Below are 17,429 nucleotides of genomic sequence, written 5' to 3'. Positions count from 1 at the left end.
CCCTGGATTCAGGAGGACATGAGTTCACATACAACCTCAGACAACTGACACCTACTAGCTGTGTGACCCCTGGGCAGTCACTTAAACCCTCACTGCCCCGCAAAAAAAAAAAAAAAAAAGATTGAACTAGTGGATCTCAGAGAAGAGGACAGAAATCAAAGAACTTAAATCAATCTCACTCCAGAGGTCACAAGGATTTTATCTCAAGATCATCAGGGCTAGTGCTCAAGTCCTGGTTCATTTCCTAGAGAAGTCAGTCACACGGAAAACAACAAACAAAAAATCTAGTTTCACAGTCACAAACTTGACTCTTCAACCCGTCAGTCACTTCCAGATGAGGAAAGCTAGGTAAGAAGAGACACATGACTCAGCAATTGGAAAAACAACTTAAAGTGTACGCTCTACAACAGGGGACCAAAGAGCATTATCTTCGATAAAGAGCACACATTAGTGGTCTCAACCAGCCCATATGAAAGAAGAAGAGTTTTGAGCAGAGAACATGCTTTATTGAGAAATAGATACAGAACCGCACATTCTACCACATCTGGAAAAGGGTTCAGCTTTCTGTATAAGAAAGGCCCTACACCCCTCAGGAGAAAATCCCCAGCCAGCCTGCTTCTGTAATCGACATCTAACAGTGACATAAATTTCTGGAAGCTTGGGACTGGGAGGAAAGGGAGGGGAGCCGCCACTGAGCATGCTTGGAACCAGCCCCCCACAAACCCACGGTGATTATAAATAGTGTAGAGAAGTGACAGGAGCAAGGCACGACTGACCACAGGTTAGGGGTTGTGGTGAGGGCTCCACATCAAGACAACAGTATTGCAGGAGACCAAGTTGGCAAGGGTGACATGTCAAAACATCAAAGGCTGCTCTGAGATAGCACATATGGAGACTGGCGAGAAGTGAGCCAGAATGTCTCATTCTCTCCCCAAATCACTTTAACAACATCAAAAACAGAAGTGAACTGTAGACCAGAAAGAGCAGGGGAGGGTGGGGGTAGGAGTGCAAAGGGCAGCATCTTGGAAGGGGTTAAAGCGCTTCTGTTCTCATAAGAGCGTGAGGGGCTGCAGCCAGAAGAGCAAACTAGCCGTACGGGTGGAGGAGGCTGCTATTACTTTGACTTACACGGCCACAACAGCGGCAGCAGACGAATGATTATTTAGTCCTGTTCTCCTCCTCTGTGGTGGCTGGGACAAGGAGAATGCAACCAGCATGAAAGTGAGGTGTTTTGCACATTGCTCCCACCTGCATTTGCTATGACCCTGCACAGAAGGGCAAAGGGCTGCCCCTGGAGCAGAACAGTCCTGGGGGGGAGAGAGAGAAGTGTGGAACATAAAGAATAAGCTAAGACACAACGTGAAGAACGAGCACTGGAAATGCTCTGGGTGACTGTCAGTGTGGCAGAGGGGTATGGCCTGGAAAGGCCGTTGTTCTGCTCTTCCTTCCAGGGAACTTCCCTGCTGGTGCGGCAGGGAGGCCGGTGTTCCCTTCCCTTCATCAAAACAAGCCACCTTCCCTAGAAGGGTCCCAAATTAGAGCACAAAAGCACCATGTGCTGCTTGACTTGTCCTCTCCTCCACCCCAACCTCCATTCTACACTGGTGCTCAAGCCCACCCCTGGCCCTGGTCAGCCTGATGAGGATTTCAAAGGGGGTGGGAGGTGCAAGTGTGTTAGAAGTCCTTAAATCAAAACACAAGAGTCAGAAAGGTCAAGAACAGGGTGAAAATGCAGCGAAGCTTAACTCTGGCCCTCTCCCCCAGACTCGGCATCTTCACCTCCTTCTTGATCTTTCTGAAAAAGATCTGGGGAACTGTCACAGGAAAGGTTCAAAAGGGACCAGGAGTGATCGATTGCAGACAGTTTAAAGGACACAACACAACCTTGTAGGGCTTGAAACATGAGGGGAGAACCAGTGACTGGACAGGTACAGTACCACATCCGAACTCCTTGGGTCAGTGCTTGTGTGGGAGCTTCAATCGAGTCCAATACAGATGCATTCCAGGCAACCTCACTGAGGCCGAAACAATAGTTCCTCAGAACCAGCGTCTGCAGTTTACACAAAGGGTTGGAGCCAGGACAGTCCCAAGGGGGAACGGCCTTCCCGAAGGATACTGTACATGCCAATCACAACAGCAACAGAAATGGACAGACAGATCCCAAGGGGCTTCCTACTGCGGGGGGTTCGCTGGCTCAGGGATCCACAGCCAGTTTAAGTTCCTTTGGGAGGGGTCCATTTCAAACAGCTGGGATCCATGGTCTTATTGGTGTTGGATCTCTTGCCTCTTTGGCTATCCACTCATCGATCAAGTCCTGAGAGAAGTAAAGAGCAGAATGTCGCAGATCACCTGAGGGTTTCCTCTCACAAAGCACCCCCAATACTCCTCAGTTCAAACCACCTCTAAAAGGATCACTATACTCAACATGTGTTCAGACTTCTGGCTCTGCACAGTGCCTTCACAACAATAATTCTGTGAGATTGCTAGAGTATCATCCCCCATCTTATGAATAAAAAAGGCAGAAAGTTCATAGAAGTTAAAGGACTTGCCTGGGGTCACACAGGTGTCACTGAGAGAGGCAATCAGGATGAGAACCTAGGTCTCCTCACTCCCTCCATTTCCCATTCCAAAGATTATTCAAAATTTGAGAAAAAGTTTAAAATCAACCAAATGTTCCATAGGTATTCAATTCTATCTCATTGAAATTTAAAACCATTTCTTCATGTTCTGCCCTCAATGAAGACAGAAAAAAAAAATCAGCCACCTTTCTTTCATCCTGAATTAAAGCCATGGATAAATAAGGACAGCAATCACTGAAAGAATCTAAAGTATCTCTAAGAGCCCAAGGGTCCAAGGCAGACAGATCCCCTCTCAAAACAGGCCATTTCCCAACAGCAAAGTTTCCTAACCCTGTGAGACAGAAATCCTTCCAAAGCATAGACCGGAGCTGTATAACTCATACTGGCCAACACAGACAGGGGCCTGACAAGAAGTACTAGTAACCAAGAGGGAGATTAACTTACAGGAAGAGGCAAATGGCAAGAATTATAGGAAGCTAAAGAAATGAATACTGAAAGAATGTCTATGTCTCTGGCAAGTCTGGCTCCTGTCAGGTAAAATTCCATACCCTTGTTCTACTGAATTCCAAGACACAGACTGCTCCAACAAAGCAGGTGAAAAGAACCTCTTACCTGTCTCTTTAGAACCAAGTGTTTTCCTTTCCAGTACTTGAGCATCTGAAGGCCTGCAGGGTACTAAACAATGTCCACAGGGTTCACAGCAGTCTCCTGGCTGATTTCTGTAACACAAGGTTCCATCAAGAACATGAGCACAGAGGTAAGAGGACCACTATCATCACCACCACCTCTCCTTCCTCCCTTCCCCTACTCTTCAAATGTAATTCAACGGGATTCAGAACCATGTCTAAAGAGCCAAAAGGTGTGGCCTTTGAGTGGTACAAAAGGAAAGCTGGTACAAGAAAGAGGGCGTTTAGGGCAGCCAGGTGGTGCAGTGGATAGAGCACTGGCCCTGGATTCAGGAGGACCCGAGTTCAAATCCAGCCTCAGACACTTAACACTTACTAGCTGTGTGACCCTGGGCAAGTCCCTTAGCCCCAACTGCCTCACCCAAAAAAAAGAAAGAAAGAAAGGAAGGAAGGAAGGAAGGAAGGAAGGAAGGAAGGAAGGAAGGAAGGAAGGAAGGAAGGAAGGAAGGAAGGAAGGAAGGAAGGAAGGAAGGAAGGAAGAAGAAGAAGAAAGAAAGAAGAAGAGAAGAAAGAAAAGAAAGAAGAAAGAAAGAAAAGAAAGAAAGAAAGAAAGAAAGAAAGAAAGAGAGAGAGAGTTACAAGTGAAAGGGAACAAGAGAAGTATCTCACCTTGGCATCACTATCTGGGGACTACTATACTCTTATTTCCTCATCATACAGCCTAGTGTTAAGGAATACTGTGAGCAGATCTGAATAACAAGAAGAAAGAAATCTATCTTTTGGAAGCTTTGCAAGGATGACTCGGCACAAGTAGCTGGCCATCCAGATGTGGAAAAGCAGCCTTGTGCAACTCACACCTTAATAGGAATTCAAAATGTTGGCCCTTAACAACTTTATAGTTTAGGAAGCTGCACGGGACATGAGCAGCCTCTTGGGGCCCAAGTGTGGCTGGACTTGATGGTCTCTAAGGCTCCCTCTGGTTCTAAAGTGCAGATCCATGATGCTCAGTGCACACACCCCCTCCCTGGCTTTGAGACTCAAACACAGGGGAGTTCATGACCTTCCTGGAGTCACAGCCCTGTTAGATAAAGGGGAGGGACACTCTGCTATAGTCACCGACTTCTGTTGCCTTAGAACTCCACACATTCCAGAAGCCTACCTTTTATAGAGATTTCTTTGCCTTGGAAATTATGCAAATATCGAAGCAGCACTTCTTTCCAGTAACTCCTGTAACTGATAAGGCCCAAATCAGACAGTGGGCGTTCTGGGGAGCCAACCTTTTCTTTACTTTGGAAAGCAAATAACCTGCCAAAGGAAAGCAAAATCCGCATTGACTGATTCTCCTTAGACCTTAATTCCCTAGTGGAGACACCAAGAGGACAACATGATGCCATGGGACAAATTTATGAATAAATACAGTCAACCCCACCCCATCCCCTCCCTGGGGGTGAAGACCATCTTTCTGACTGTCTGACCTTGGAAAGATGTAAAATAATCAAACTCATTTTTCAGGCCCTGGTTAGCCAGTAGGTAACTACATTTCTAACCCCAAGAATATTACATGACGGGCAGTGTTTACATATACACTTATATTTAAATAGTAAATAGTACATTAACAAAGAGTTATGGTATGGTGCCCTGGTTCTAGTGCTCTCCTTCCTATCACTAAGAAATTATTTTATATTTACTTGTAAAGTATGTCGGTGTTCACTTATCTGGTGTTCATATTGTTTCTCCTCTAACAGCATGCAGTCTTGCCTGTTTCATTTGTGTCTTTGTATCTCTAGCACCGAGCTTAGCACCAAGTAGGCCTTTAATGAATGAAGGACTGAATGAATGAATATCACAAACCCCAACTGAACCTTTCTTCACTTTGTGGAAGATTACTAGCACCTGTCTGAAGCAAACATTGTACAGAGAGGTACTCCAGAGTGTTTTGGAATCTGGGGACCATATGCAATTAAAGAGAGTCTTTGTAAATAAATCCCTTTAATCTTTCCAGGAGAAAAATCAGGACTCCTTCCTTGGTTCAAGCTCAAATTGTGAATAAAAGTTCTGTAACATTAAAAAAAAGTTATGGTAGACAAAAATGCCACTATTGCCTCACATGAGCACAACTAGCTGCATGATCCTGGACAGGTCACCTAAACACTACTCATCTCAATGGCTTTCAGATTTGTTTCCAAATCTATAAAATGGGAATAATAATAGTACCTACCTCACAGCGTTGTTGTATCAAATGATGTAAGTATTTTACAAACTTTAAAGCACTATTATAAACCACTGGCTCTTATTATTAAAATACCAGAGCCCATTAATCAGCTACCTCAAAAGGTTACATAGTATGAATGCAAGGAAGGAGATCCCATAGAAGAAATGTCCCCAAGGAAACAGGTAACAGCGGATATTCTTGGTAGAATACTCTCCCAATCTTCCTGCCTTTCTCCTCCTCTGTGCCTAAAGGTAACTGTTCACCAAATAACTAGACAGACACCATATAATAGCTCTCAGAATGCATGTCCCTATTTTAACTCTTCCATGTGTATCCTTGTCTCTGTCACATTGTACTGTGAGAATAGTACTGAAGCTGGGGCGTTGGGAAAAGATGATCTCAAAAGTGTCTTCTAGCTCTAAATGCTGTGAAAACCTGTCTCCTCTAACCTCTGGATCTTACCTCAGTTCCCCAGCCCTACCCTACAGCCACCTCTCCACACAGTATCTACTCAATATGTGCTACGGAACTGACAATTCAGCGCTATGATCCCAGCAAACACACACACACACACACACACACACACACACACTTACTGAAGTCAATAAGCATCTTGCCATAGCCTTGTCGCAATGTACTGAGGCATGGTGAGGATGCAGGAAACATTGTAATTGAGGAATGAATTCTTTTCCTGAAATCAAGAGAGAAAACCTTATCAGAAAATCACTGGAGTGAGAATTAAAGTAGTCAGCAAGTTGGCTCAAGTCTGCCATACCAGATGCAGGAGGAGTGAGTTACCGGTAGTTGGCTAGCCCCATTCCATGAGGCACAAGCCATTTATCCAAGGGTTTCCAGAGCTTGGAGACTAAAGCTTCAGCTCCATCATCAAAAAAGGGCTGACTCTGGCCCTTTTGCACTCGTGTAGTGAGTGGGGGTGAAGCCATGCAGACTGATGAGTCAGCCAGTACCCTCATTAAAGAGTAGCTTCAAAAGGAGCAGCTTACAAGGGAGAGGGGCAATACAGACAAATCCCTGTGGCCTAAAATATCCCTCAGAGGTGGGAAATACAGATGTTTGAAGGCTGAATTTGGCTTGTGCCTCCTAAGAAAACAATGACACCGTCACAAAGAAGTCTAAGGGAGTCTAGCTCAGGAGCTATATAGCAACTCCCAAGCTAAGACCAGAGAGAGAGAGAGCAAAGATTGAAGAGATGTTCCCTCCCTCCAAGTCCCACCCCCACAAAGATATGCACTTGTTAGTTACCAAGCAGAAGCCTTGGTCCAGTCATAAGCAGGTAACCCTGGGAAGCACACCCTGAAATGAGGGAACGTGGGGGTTCTAATAAAGAAATGGACATTTTTACTAGACAAACCTCTGGTATGTCTCTGTAGGAAGAGCTGTGACAGATGCTGAGATAGTCCAATTCCACAATTTAGTAACTGATACGTGGTTAACATCAGAAACCTCCTCCAATTAATCAGAAGCATACTTCACACCAAGCTGTAAATACTCCTAACCTTGGAGAAGTACCAATCAGGTGGCAGCCAGTGTTGTCAGCTTCTGTCATGACATAGAAGAGGAAGGGCTCCACATCATAATACAGTGTCTTATGGTCCAGGAAGAGCTTGGCCAGCAGGCAGAGGTTTTGGCAATATATCTGAAAGCAGAGAGAGATAAGAGGGATTGTGACAGTTCATCAGGCTAACATGTTTAGTACTGAAGCTAAGATCCAACCATATCAGTTATGCCTAATGAAACAGAAAGGTGGGCATTTCTGGTCATGTGCTTGGAAAGTGCCTGCTGTTTGGGTAGAAGAGGAAAGCCCAAAGTATAATCAACATGCTGGGGGAGAGGGAGCTCACGGGCTACTCACAAAAGAGCTCTATCTAGGCAGCCCCCAGACTTTCTCTTGAGTCCCACATCCTCCAAACTGCCCATAGGATATTTCAAACTAGATATCCTTGAGATCTATATATCTCACACTCAACATAACCAGAACTGAATTCAATCACTTTACCCCACCCAAACCACTGCTCTACCAATGTTGACATTATCCTTAACTCCTCTCACCCCACACATTCAATCCCTTGCCATTTCTACCCTCTACAACACCTTCAGCATCCATATAGTTCTCTTTCCTCACATGGCTACCATCTTTGTGCAGGTTCTCATTACCTCTCACTTGGTTTACTGCAATGGCCTCCCTGCCTCCAGTCTTCTCAGTCCAACCCATCCTTCTCACTGCTTACCACTGATGCTCCTTAATCACAGAAACTAACCCCATACCTCCCTTCCTCAATAAACCAAGGTTTCCTATTGCCTCTATAATTCCACAGGAACTCCTGTTGGCCGCTGAAAGCCCTCCACAACCTGTTCCCAACCTATCTCTTTGGCTTCACTATTTATTGCTCCTTTCCCCAGTGTACAGGCCAACCAAACTGGCTTTGCCTCTGTTCCCCATTTCCAAGCCTTTGTATTGGCCATGACGCATGCCTGGGATGCATGTCTCCTTCCCTCACCTCTACCTCACAGAATCTCTCACTTCCTTAAAGACACAACTCAGACACCATGTTCTAAAGGAAGCTTCTTTTCAATCTTTTCCACACCAAATGCTACTGTCTTCTCTCCCTAACTACCCTGGATTTTGTATACAGTTTCATATGCAAATATTGCCCCTGAAAGAATGTAAGCTCCGTGGCAATAGGAACTGTTTTATCTTTGGTTTTGTATCCCTGGCACCTAGGAAGCACTCAAATGCTTGTTGGTTCAGACAAGGAAAAAGAGAAAATACAGTAAAAAAAAAAACCCCAACAACAAAATTGGGCTCAGGATCTCTAATATTTGGTAACCTTGGGGCAAAGGGAAGGTATTAAGGCTAAGGGTATAAATCAGGAGGAAGAAGGGTGAATGGAGAAGCCTGACCAAACCAGCCGAACCTACTGCCCTAACTGCTAATATGGTCTGAAATAACCAAAGCAGGTTTATCTTCAGATCTAGTCTTTGGTGTGGCAGAATTAAGAAATACTATTCTGTTCCCAAGGGAAGAGCCAGAGTATCAGAGTCTCTTCTCTATCTGGGGGTACATTATACCATCTCTGCCCCAAGTCAGTCACTTGCTTTTACCTTGTTCTTCTTGCCATCAACTTCAAACACAGAAATGGAGCCTTTACGATAGATTTCATCTCCTGGTGGATGTTTCCATACACATTTTGCCTATAAGAAAACGAAATTCACATCAGAAGTACGTTGCCACTCCAAGTTTAAGGGGAACACTGAGGCTGATTAGTTGAACTAAGTGAGACTAAGGCTGGAAGGCAGCTGGATACACTTAGGGAGAACAGTGACTGTCCCACGAGACAAATAGCATTTTTCTACCATGACAGCTTCTGAAGTTACGACAAACTCCTATTTTGCTGCAACATTGACTAAGCTTTCTGGCACTGTTTCATCACAGGAGATTAAAATCATCTGCTACGTAAAAGCCAGATAATACCCCACAATAATATAAATCCCTTCTGCCAATAGGAAACGCATAAGCAGCTTATCTCTGGCACTTTAAAGCTGCCAAGTATTTTACTATCACCTTTACCAGAAACTTCTCATCCTCACCCAAGTAGGCAGGTTCCCCATTTTTCAATGAGGAAACTAAGCCATAATGTAATCATATAATTATTAAAAGAAAAGAACCCTTCCTGGCTACATGAAGACTTAAAAGAAAATTCTTCTGTGGCTCTTAGAAAAGGCTGACAATTCCATAATTGGAAACCAGTTTAGAAATACTTGGGGATGTCCTTGGCCACTAGGGGGCATTAGCTGCCTCTTTTCTTATCCTGAGACCAACACTCAACTCCACTGGCTACATGGTTTGAGTACCATAGATTGATTGGTCTAAAAAGGTTAAGTGCAAATAGAATTTTTAAAAGTTCAATCCCATTTTAAAATACACCAGAGGAACTTGCTATTAAAAGGAAAAGGGATCCCCTTCTGTAAAACAAAGCAGTGTGCCTTTATTTTTGTGTAGCATGGAACTGAGGAAAGAATACTAGACTGGGGGACAGGCCACCTGGCTTCTAGTCTCAGTTCTTCCAGCTGTAGTTCTTCTAGCTGCATGATTCTGGGAAAAATCACAACCTTTCCCCTCAGTTCCCCAACTGTAAAATGAGGTTGCTGGCCTAAGTGATGTCTAACGGCTCTTCCAGTTCTAATATTCTGGTTCAAAACTCAAGGTACTTCTGCTCCTGTATCCTCTTCCTTGTAGGCTACTGTCAGCCTTCTCCCTAGTCCAAGAACTGAGCCATGAGGCTATGGATTACTACAGCTAGAAGGGGAAGGAAAAGCCATGAAGTTATCATCATACTAACAGGGATGGGAAGAAAGGATGCTAGCACAAGGAAGAGAAGTGAAAGAGAGGACATCATGAGAAACAAGCTCAATCTCTAGCATCTGAGAGTATTTTAGGGCAGATTAGAAATGTTAAAGTTAAAGGAGGACAGTGCCCACTCCATTCAACCTCCTCCCACCCATGAGACGTTTTAAAATTATGTAAAACAGATTTATCTTCAGCACAAGATAAAGGCATATGGTATAATTTCAGGAACAGGAAGAGACGCCTTAAAAAATACCTCAAGCAATAGCTCCCACAACTCCTCAAACATGTCTAGAAATTCTTTTAAAAGGAAGTATTACCCATGTAATCAACTGCAATTGCTATATTAGACGGTCTTAAATTTTTCTGTGGTCAAGTACGGGGAATAGGTTATTAGGAACTGATAGATGTGTCAAAAAACCAGAGCAATTAAAATGTTTAAAACTATCTTTCTGAAAAGACAAAACACTTTATCCTGGAATTAGAGATGAAAGTTCAAAAATTCAGATACCTGAGTTAATGTATCTTATGTGTAACATTCAGTCAAAATATAAATGATATCAAATCCTTTCCTATTTTGAAGGAGGAAGGTGAATAAAAAGTGGTTGAGGAGGGGGCAGCTAGTTGGCGCAGTGGATAGAGCACCGACCCTGGATTCAGGAGGACCTGAGTTCAAATCTGGCCTCAGACACTTGACACTTACTAGCTGTGTGACCTTGGGCAAGTCACTTAACCCTCATTGCCCTGCCCCCCCCCAAAAAAAAGCGGTTGGGGGAGAGGAAAACACATTCTTCTGTCTTCTCAGTTTTATCACAATCGGACTCAAGTTTTATATTCATCTGTGTGGTGTTAAGGGTTAAAATTCTAGCTAAACTGTCTAAAATATCTAATGAGTGGTCGCCAATAAATTATAAGCTTTAGCAAGAGTTAGATTTTTAAGCATTTATTAAGGAGAATAAGAATTTGGTAAAGAGAGAGAGACAGGCCTAGATTCCTATCTATTAAAGGGAGAGCACATTTCTAGCTCCCTTCTCCGCCAGAGTCCAGAGGAAAGAGAGCCAGACCGAGCGCCAGTCTCTTCCTTCCTCCTCCCACTAGTCTGCGTCACTTCCTCCCCGCCAAGAAAAGACTCCTGGTCTTGCCTCAAAGACCTTCGCTTCATGGGCAGATCTCTTCTACAGTAAGTATCCAGCAGGTGGCGTCATTCCAATCGTTACAGTGGGCTTCAAGTTCTGTGCCTTCATCTACTTGCTAGTGGATTAGTCAATAGAACACTGGACTTGGAGTCAGGAACACTTGAGTTGGAATCCTGCTCACATATTTATTAAGTATATCCAATATTCTGTAGAAGTCCCCTAACCTCACATCCTTAGTCTCCTCATCTGTAAAATGGGGATAATAGTAGCACCTACCTCGAAGGACTATTGTGAGGACACAAGTGAGCTAATGTGGAAGTGCTTTACAAACCTTAAAGAACCATAAACATGTTAGTTATTATAATTATGGGTGAAAATTCTTTAGGCCCGAGTGCCACTAACTGGCCCAAGCAAAGCTGCTGAGAGAGTGAGTGAGTGAGAGAGAGAGAGAGATAGAGAGAGAGAGAGAGAGAGAGTGTGTGTGTGTGTGTGTGTGTGTGTGTGTGTGTAAGGAGAGAAAACAGGGAAAATAATCAGATCAGCAAAAGGAAAGAAAAATAAGCAATTGTAGATTATAAGAGCATAAACAGCTTCCTCAGGTACTACTCGATGGCAACTACGTCACAAACTGCATACTTTGAGGCCTTATTAACTACCTATTATCTATAAATTTCAAATGCCCAGACCTCTTATTAATATAAATAATTTAAAGCTCCCTCTAATACACCACTTGCAGTCCACAACAAATTCCCCACAAACCACAAGTGTAAAGAACTAGTCATAAAGAGACTTACCATGTGTCGACGAAGTATTGTTTGGCTCTTCATGTATTTGAGACAGAATTCGCACATGTAGAGCCGTCCCAGACGTGCATACTCTTCTGGGTAGGGCGAGTGATACCAGGTATCTAATTCATATCGGCCGAAGGCAATCGTTTTAATCATGTTGCTGCCCTCTGTGATTTGGCCTTGCAGCCGCAATTTCTCCTATATCAAGCAAGTAATCAAGAGCCAGAGGAAGATTAGAATTCAACATCATCAATAGCACAGAACCCATAGCCACCCAACTGCACATAACACTGTGCCTGTGCTGCCTATATCAAGTTAGCATTTGTAAGTGGAGACAGATTCAATGACATGGACAAACATAATTGACTACATATACACACAGTACATGGGCATCATCTTTGCATTTGTATTATCTTTGCACTACAAGTGTTTCATCTCAATCTGGCATTCCCTAGCCATCAGAATGAAAGATCCTTATATTAATGTGAACCAAATGAAATGAAACAAAATGAAATATGAAAGGGAAGTCCAATGACTAAAAGACCACATACTGCAATCAAAACCCAAAGTGGGAGGGAGGCAAGAGGGGTACAACAGCTAGGTGGCACGGTGGATAAAGCACCAGCCCTGGATTCAGGAGGACCTGAGTTCAAATGTGGCCTCAGACACTTGACACTTACTAGCTGTGTGACCCTGGGCAAGTCACTTAACCCTCACTGCCCCGCTAAACAAAACAAACAAAACAAAGTGACTCTGGATTCTCAGTTGTTGAATTATATAACCCAACTACTGTAGCTAAGAATTGACTGTAAAAAATAACTCTTATGTCTATCCATCTGTATGTCAAGGTTGCTATGAAAAGGAAAGAAAAAGAAAAGTAAAAGGGGAGCTATGGAAAGTTTATCCCTAAGAAAACGAGCACCTTTCCTTGAACAACATAAGATTTGCTATTTGAACCTGTTATCTCTCTCCGCACTTGAAAGCACTAAAATATTAGTAGTCTTCCAAAAGAGTATCTGCTAGTCCAGTGGTTCTTAAACTTTCTGCAGACAGAACCCTTTACTTTAAGTAAAATTTTAATGAAACTCTTATAGAAAGTTTAACTGATTTTAAATTCCTACTACAAATGGCACCAAATGATATGTCTGATTTTAAAAAAAATCTCTTTTAAAAACTAATTTATTCCAAGCTGACTAACAATAGCTGATATAGTCAAAAAGCAAGTTACACAAACACCAAAGGCAGAAAAAGGGAAGCGTGTAATGGAGAGGTGAAGAAGTAGGTTGTAGGAGTGGAATTCGGATAATCAATGTCACTAGGCAACAACAAACAGACCTACCAATAAAAAAGATAATGAGCAAGAGATAACCATGACAGAAGAGAAAGAAAAACACCAACACACCATCACACAGCAGTCTGGACCTTTTCAAGAGAAAGATCCAGTCTGTACACTTACAATCCCTGCAGCACCACAGGAACACTACGACTGAAAAGGACACAGATACCTGAGGGGGACTCCCATTCAGGGACAAGTGGCCCTACAGAGCTAGGTAGCAATAGCCACGCCCCCCCCGCAAGGCATCTCTGGACATGCCCAGCTTTGATGATTCACAAAAACCCTGAATCATAAAGGAAGAATACAAAAGATATTTTAACCTAGGAAAGAAATATATTGAGGAACTATACAGTCCCCATCTTGCAAAAGGGTTATGTTCCAAAGGCTGTAAGTAAATTTGACATTGTGTACACTTTGTATAAACTTTAGAAGCATTTTCCTACAGAAACATACTAGCCAAATTGTAAAACATATATAAGGTATAGTATTGTATTAAAACACTATGCTACCATTGGTATGTAATATAAAGTATAAAACACTTTCCATAGAAAATTACATTCAAAGTTCCAATTACTTAAAAGGGTATCTTTCTCTCCCATTGTAAAGAGAAGCGGTATTTCTTCACATCCTTTCCTTTCCCCATTCTCACCCCATGCAAGCCCCTAGTCTTTCAACTTTTCAGATGAGGGAAGGAAGACTCCCTTAGCTCCACATGACAGATAGTAAAAAGGAAAAAAAGAGAAAGAGGTGAGAAATAGGGGCTACAGGGAACTGGGGACAGGGAACCAGAGGCAGGATCCTTCTGGCCTGGGCTGGAACCCCATTTTCCTGCATGGACCCCAGACACTGGCCTATCTGCTTCCCTTTCTCCTGACACCACCTTTCAAAAAAGGCTTTTCTCCCCCTTGTCCAAACACAAAACAAAATCATTCCTAGCTTCTCACCTACTCTTGTCCTAGAAGGAGGACCATAGTGTTTTAGAGCTTTATGGATGTGACTTCTAGTAATGAAAGGAAATGAGAAACAGCAGAGATACCTAGGTATCTCATTAGAGGAGGGGTGGAAAGTCTGGATTGAAATACACTTATTGACTGACATGCCTCCTTGGAGTTATACAGGTGGAAGATGGATGTTGGGGAGGAAGGCAGGAACAGGAGATGGGGGGATGGGGAACGGTGGATGGGGGGATGGGGATTGACCGCTCCTTTTCTCTACTTTCTGACACCTCCTATGTGATCCTAGTTTCAGGTAACAATCAAGGATGTGGAAATACAGGAATTACTATGTATGGGTTAGGGAATAGAAAGGAAGGAATCTATGGCCCCAGACACCAGCCAACAGAATGGAAAGGGAGAAAAAAGTCAGCAGGAAAACAAGGATATTTCTGTGACCATATAGCTCAGATGACGAGAACATAAATATATAAAAGCCAGGATTGCCTATATTCCCAAAATGTGGTTTGTTGTTTCTCAAGTAAAAGCAAGGTTTTTTTCCAAATTATAATCTGAGAAATATTTGTTTTTCCTGCTATGAATACTGGGTTCTGTGAGAAAACTATAATGCTATAATTAAAACTATAATATTAATCTTCCTCTCCAAAATATTAAATATGAAATTACATGTCAAATACTTATGCCTAGCCATTTGGGGGGGGGGAGGGCCATAAAAACCAGCTAATCTTCTGTATTTTGTCCTAAAAATTTCTGAGACTCCCTTTATTTAAGGATATTCCACAATTCCAAACTAGTTTTTAAAGTTCTTTCAATATATTTAAGGCTTAATTTCATACCCAAATTAGTTTGGGAAAATGCAAATTTAAAAGAATTCTCTTGGTGTCATTATGATGGTATTTTCCCTAATTCCAAGTTAATGACTCGGTCCAAGATCTAGCAGACCTGGGAGAGTAGAAGGTGTAAGCTAGCTCAAGACCCTTCCTTGATTCTTCTTTATTTTGAAGAGACTCCAGAGCTCAGAAACTAATTCTTATCAGCAGATACCTTCCACTCCAACAAGATGATCCTAACACTGAGATAATAAAAACTTGAGACTAGTGGACCAAAAAAAAAAAAAAGTTAAGAGAAAAGCTCTGACACTATGTCCAGATACCAATCATATTGCCCCATATTGAATAACCACCCCAAGTACAAGTATCATCCTGAATAAACTTCATGTATCAAATTTTAAACAAGGACAAAATAGGGAAATGATTTATTTTCTCTAAGTTCCCAAGTAATTTTCAACTAGACTATAGTAGCCATGATACAGCAGAAAAAGCCTTGGACTGAGAATCAAGTGATCTGGGTTTGAATACCTGGTCTGCTCCCACCTAGCTGTGTGGCTTTACATAAATCACTTAACGGGGGCAGGTAGGTGGCACAGTAGTGGATAAAGCACCGGCCCTGGATTCAGGAGGACCTGAGTTCAAATGTGACCTCAGATACTTGACACTTACTAGCTGTGTGACTCTGGGCAAGTCACTTAACCCTCATTGCCCTTCCCCCCCCCCCCCAAAATCACTTAACTTTTGGTTTTGTTTTTTTGCAGGGCAATGAGGGTTAAATGACTTGCCCAGAGTCACACAGCTAGTAAGTGTCAAGTGTCTGAGGTCACATTTGAACTCAGGTCCTCCTGAATCCAGGGCCGGTGCTTTATCCACTGTGCCACCTAGCTGCCCTCTAAATCACTTAACCTTTCTGGGCCTTCATTTTCCCATCTATAAAATGCTCTAAGGCCCCTTCCAGTTCAAACATTTTATAGCATTTTAGGTAGAAAAACTTGCCACTAGATGTCACTATCACAGCCTGACTTAGATCTCAAGACACCAAAGTGAGGGGAGTTCATGGAGATAGCTCAGGAGCCACAAGCCCTAGCTCTGCTATTTGATCATAGGCTCACAGATCTAGAGCAAGAAGGGACCTCTGAAGTCATCTGGTCCAGCCTCCTCACTTTATAGATGAGGAAACTGAGGTTTAGGGAGGCAAAGTGGCAAAGCTAACAAACATTAGTGATGCGACTAGAACTCAGGTCTTCTGACTCCAGAGGCTGTGTTCTCTACTTCCTATGTGACCTCCTGAAAAGAATTTCACCTCCATGGGCCTCAATTTCCTCAACTGTAGAATAGAGGAATGGGTCTAGATCATCTCTAAGGTCCCTTCTAGCTCTAGATATGCAATTCGTAAGAGTTGGAAAAACTGTAGTAATAGCATTCCCCAGGCTTAGGGGATAGAGAAAGGAACGGGAAGGGAAAAAAGAGATGAAAATATCAGGTCCTCAAGTGGGGAAAGAATGTGAAATTCTGGAAGTGCCACTGAATGGCTGTGGTCTGTGATGCTCCTATGCTATGCACCTACCTCTAAGATCATGGCAAGTATCCAGCATGCCACAGGATTGGCTTCCAGATGCCAAAGGGTTGAAAAGTGAGCAAGAAGGCAAATGAAAAAGCCTTCCCCAGCTTCCCCAGACTGCCACCACGAAACCATCTATTTTACATTTTCAGCAGTCTATTAGGAAATTCCTCCCACTATCCTGTGTCCCCCAATAAAACAAGAGGAAAAGAGGATTCACTTCACATTAAAGTCAACTAATGGAACACACTTATTCGTGAAAGTATATATTTTGAATTATCAGAATTTTCTTAAAAGCTGCTAATAATTCTACTCAGGGTACCAAAACTAAATTGTGAAAGGAATATTAATGGGAATCCGAACAAAACAGTACCTTGGAAATACATATCTCTGTGGGAATGGTAGATTCAATAATGATTCGTAAAACTTTTATTTTAATAAGAAATGTATTTCTTTGCCAAAAGAAGGAAATTCAGAATATAAAAGTCTATTTTGGCTCTGGATCAAAGAGGCCTCCAATCACTCTTCATGGATGTTTCTAAGGACCCTTCCCTTAGTGGCTATTTGACTTCCGGGGGGGGGGGGTGTTAAAAGACTCACCAAATCCTCTGATGCTCGAGCTTGTGCCCTTCGGAAAAGGTCCAGGTCATACTCGCTGGTCAGGTTTTCCAGGAGAGGCTCCCGGGTGCTCCCATAGGTCTGTCTGTGCTCCTAGGAAACACCAGATGACAACATGACACCTCCAGGCTCCTGGTACTTGGACCCACAAGCCTTCTCAATCCAAGTCTGACAGAGCCATAAATCATCTAACTTTTATTTTTATTTGTTTGTTTATTTATTTATTTGTTGGTAGGGCAATGAGGGTTAAGTGACTTGTAGAGGGTCACACACCTAGTTAAGTGTCAAGTGTCCGAGGCCACATTTGAACTCAGGTCCTCCTGAATCCAGGGCTGGTGCTTTATCCACCATGCCACCTAGCTGCCCCCTATCATCTGACTTTTAATGACTGGAAGAACTTGTGCTGATCATTCACAATTCACAA

General features: G+C 42.9%; 1 protein-coding gene across 2 annotated transcripts in view; it reads right to left on the bottom strand.

Moving 5' to 3' along the window:
* Window positions 1-658: 658 nt before the first annotated feature.
* The window catches only part of KAT7 (lysine acetyltransferase 7), a 31,456-nt gene continuing 14,685 nt past the window's right edge, over window positions 659-17,429 (bottom strand). For both annotated transcript variants that reach the window (XM_044005220.1, XM_044005221.1), the window contains 8 exons: window positions 16,988-17,098; window positions 11,714-11,905; window positions 8,541-8,630; window positions 6,935-7,074; window positions 6,014-6,108; window positions 4,365-4,510; window positions 3,192-3,298; window positions 659-2,314 (listed from right to left, as the gene is read on the bottom strand). In XM_044005220.1, coding sequence (XP_043861155.1) covers window positions 4,368-4,510; window positions 6,014-6,108; window positions 6,935-7,074; window positions 8,541-8,630; window positions 11,714-11,905; window positions 16,988-17,098 — 771 coding nt within the window. In that variant the 3' untranslated portion in view covers window positions 659-2,314; window positions 3,192-3,298; window positions 4,365-4,367. The remainder of the gene's footprint in view (window positions 2,315-3,191; window positions 3,299-4,364; window positions 4,511-6,013; window positions 6,109-6,934; window positions 7,075-8,540; window positions 8,631-11,713; window positions 11,906-16,987; window positions 17,099-17,429) is intronic.

This window comes from Dromiciops gliroides, chromosome 4 (assembly GCF_019393635.1).
Source record: "Dromiciops gliroides isolate mDroGli1 chromosome 4, mDroGli1.pri, whole genome shotgun sequence".
NCBI classification, from domain to species: Eukaryota; Metazoa; Chordata; class Mammalia; order Microbiotheria; family Microbiotheriidae; genus Dromiciops; species Dromiciops gliroides.
This window is presented reverse-complemented; position numbering and strand designations above follow the sequence as displayed.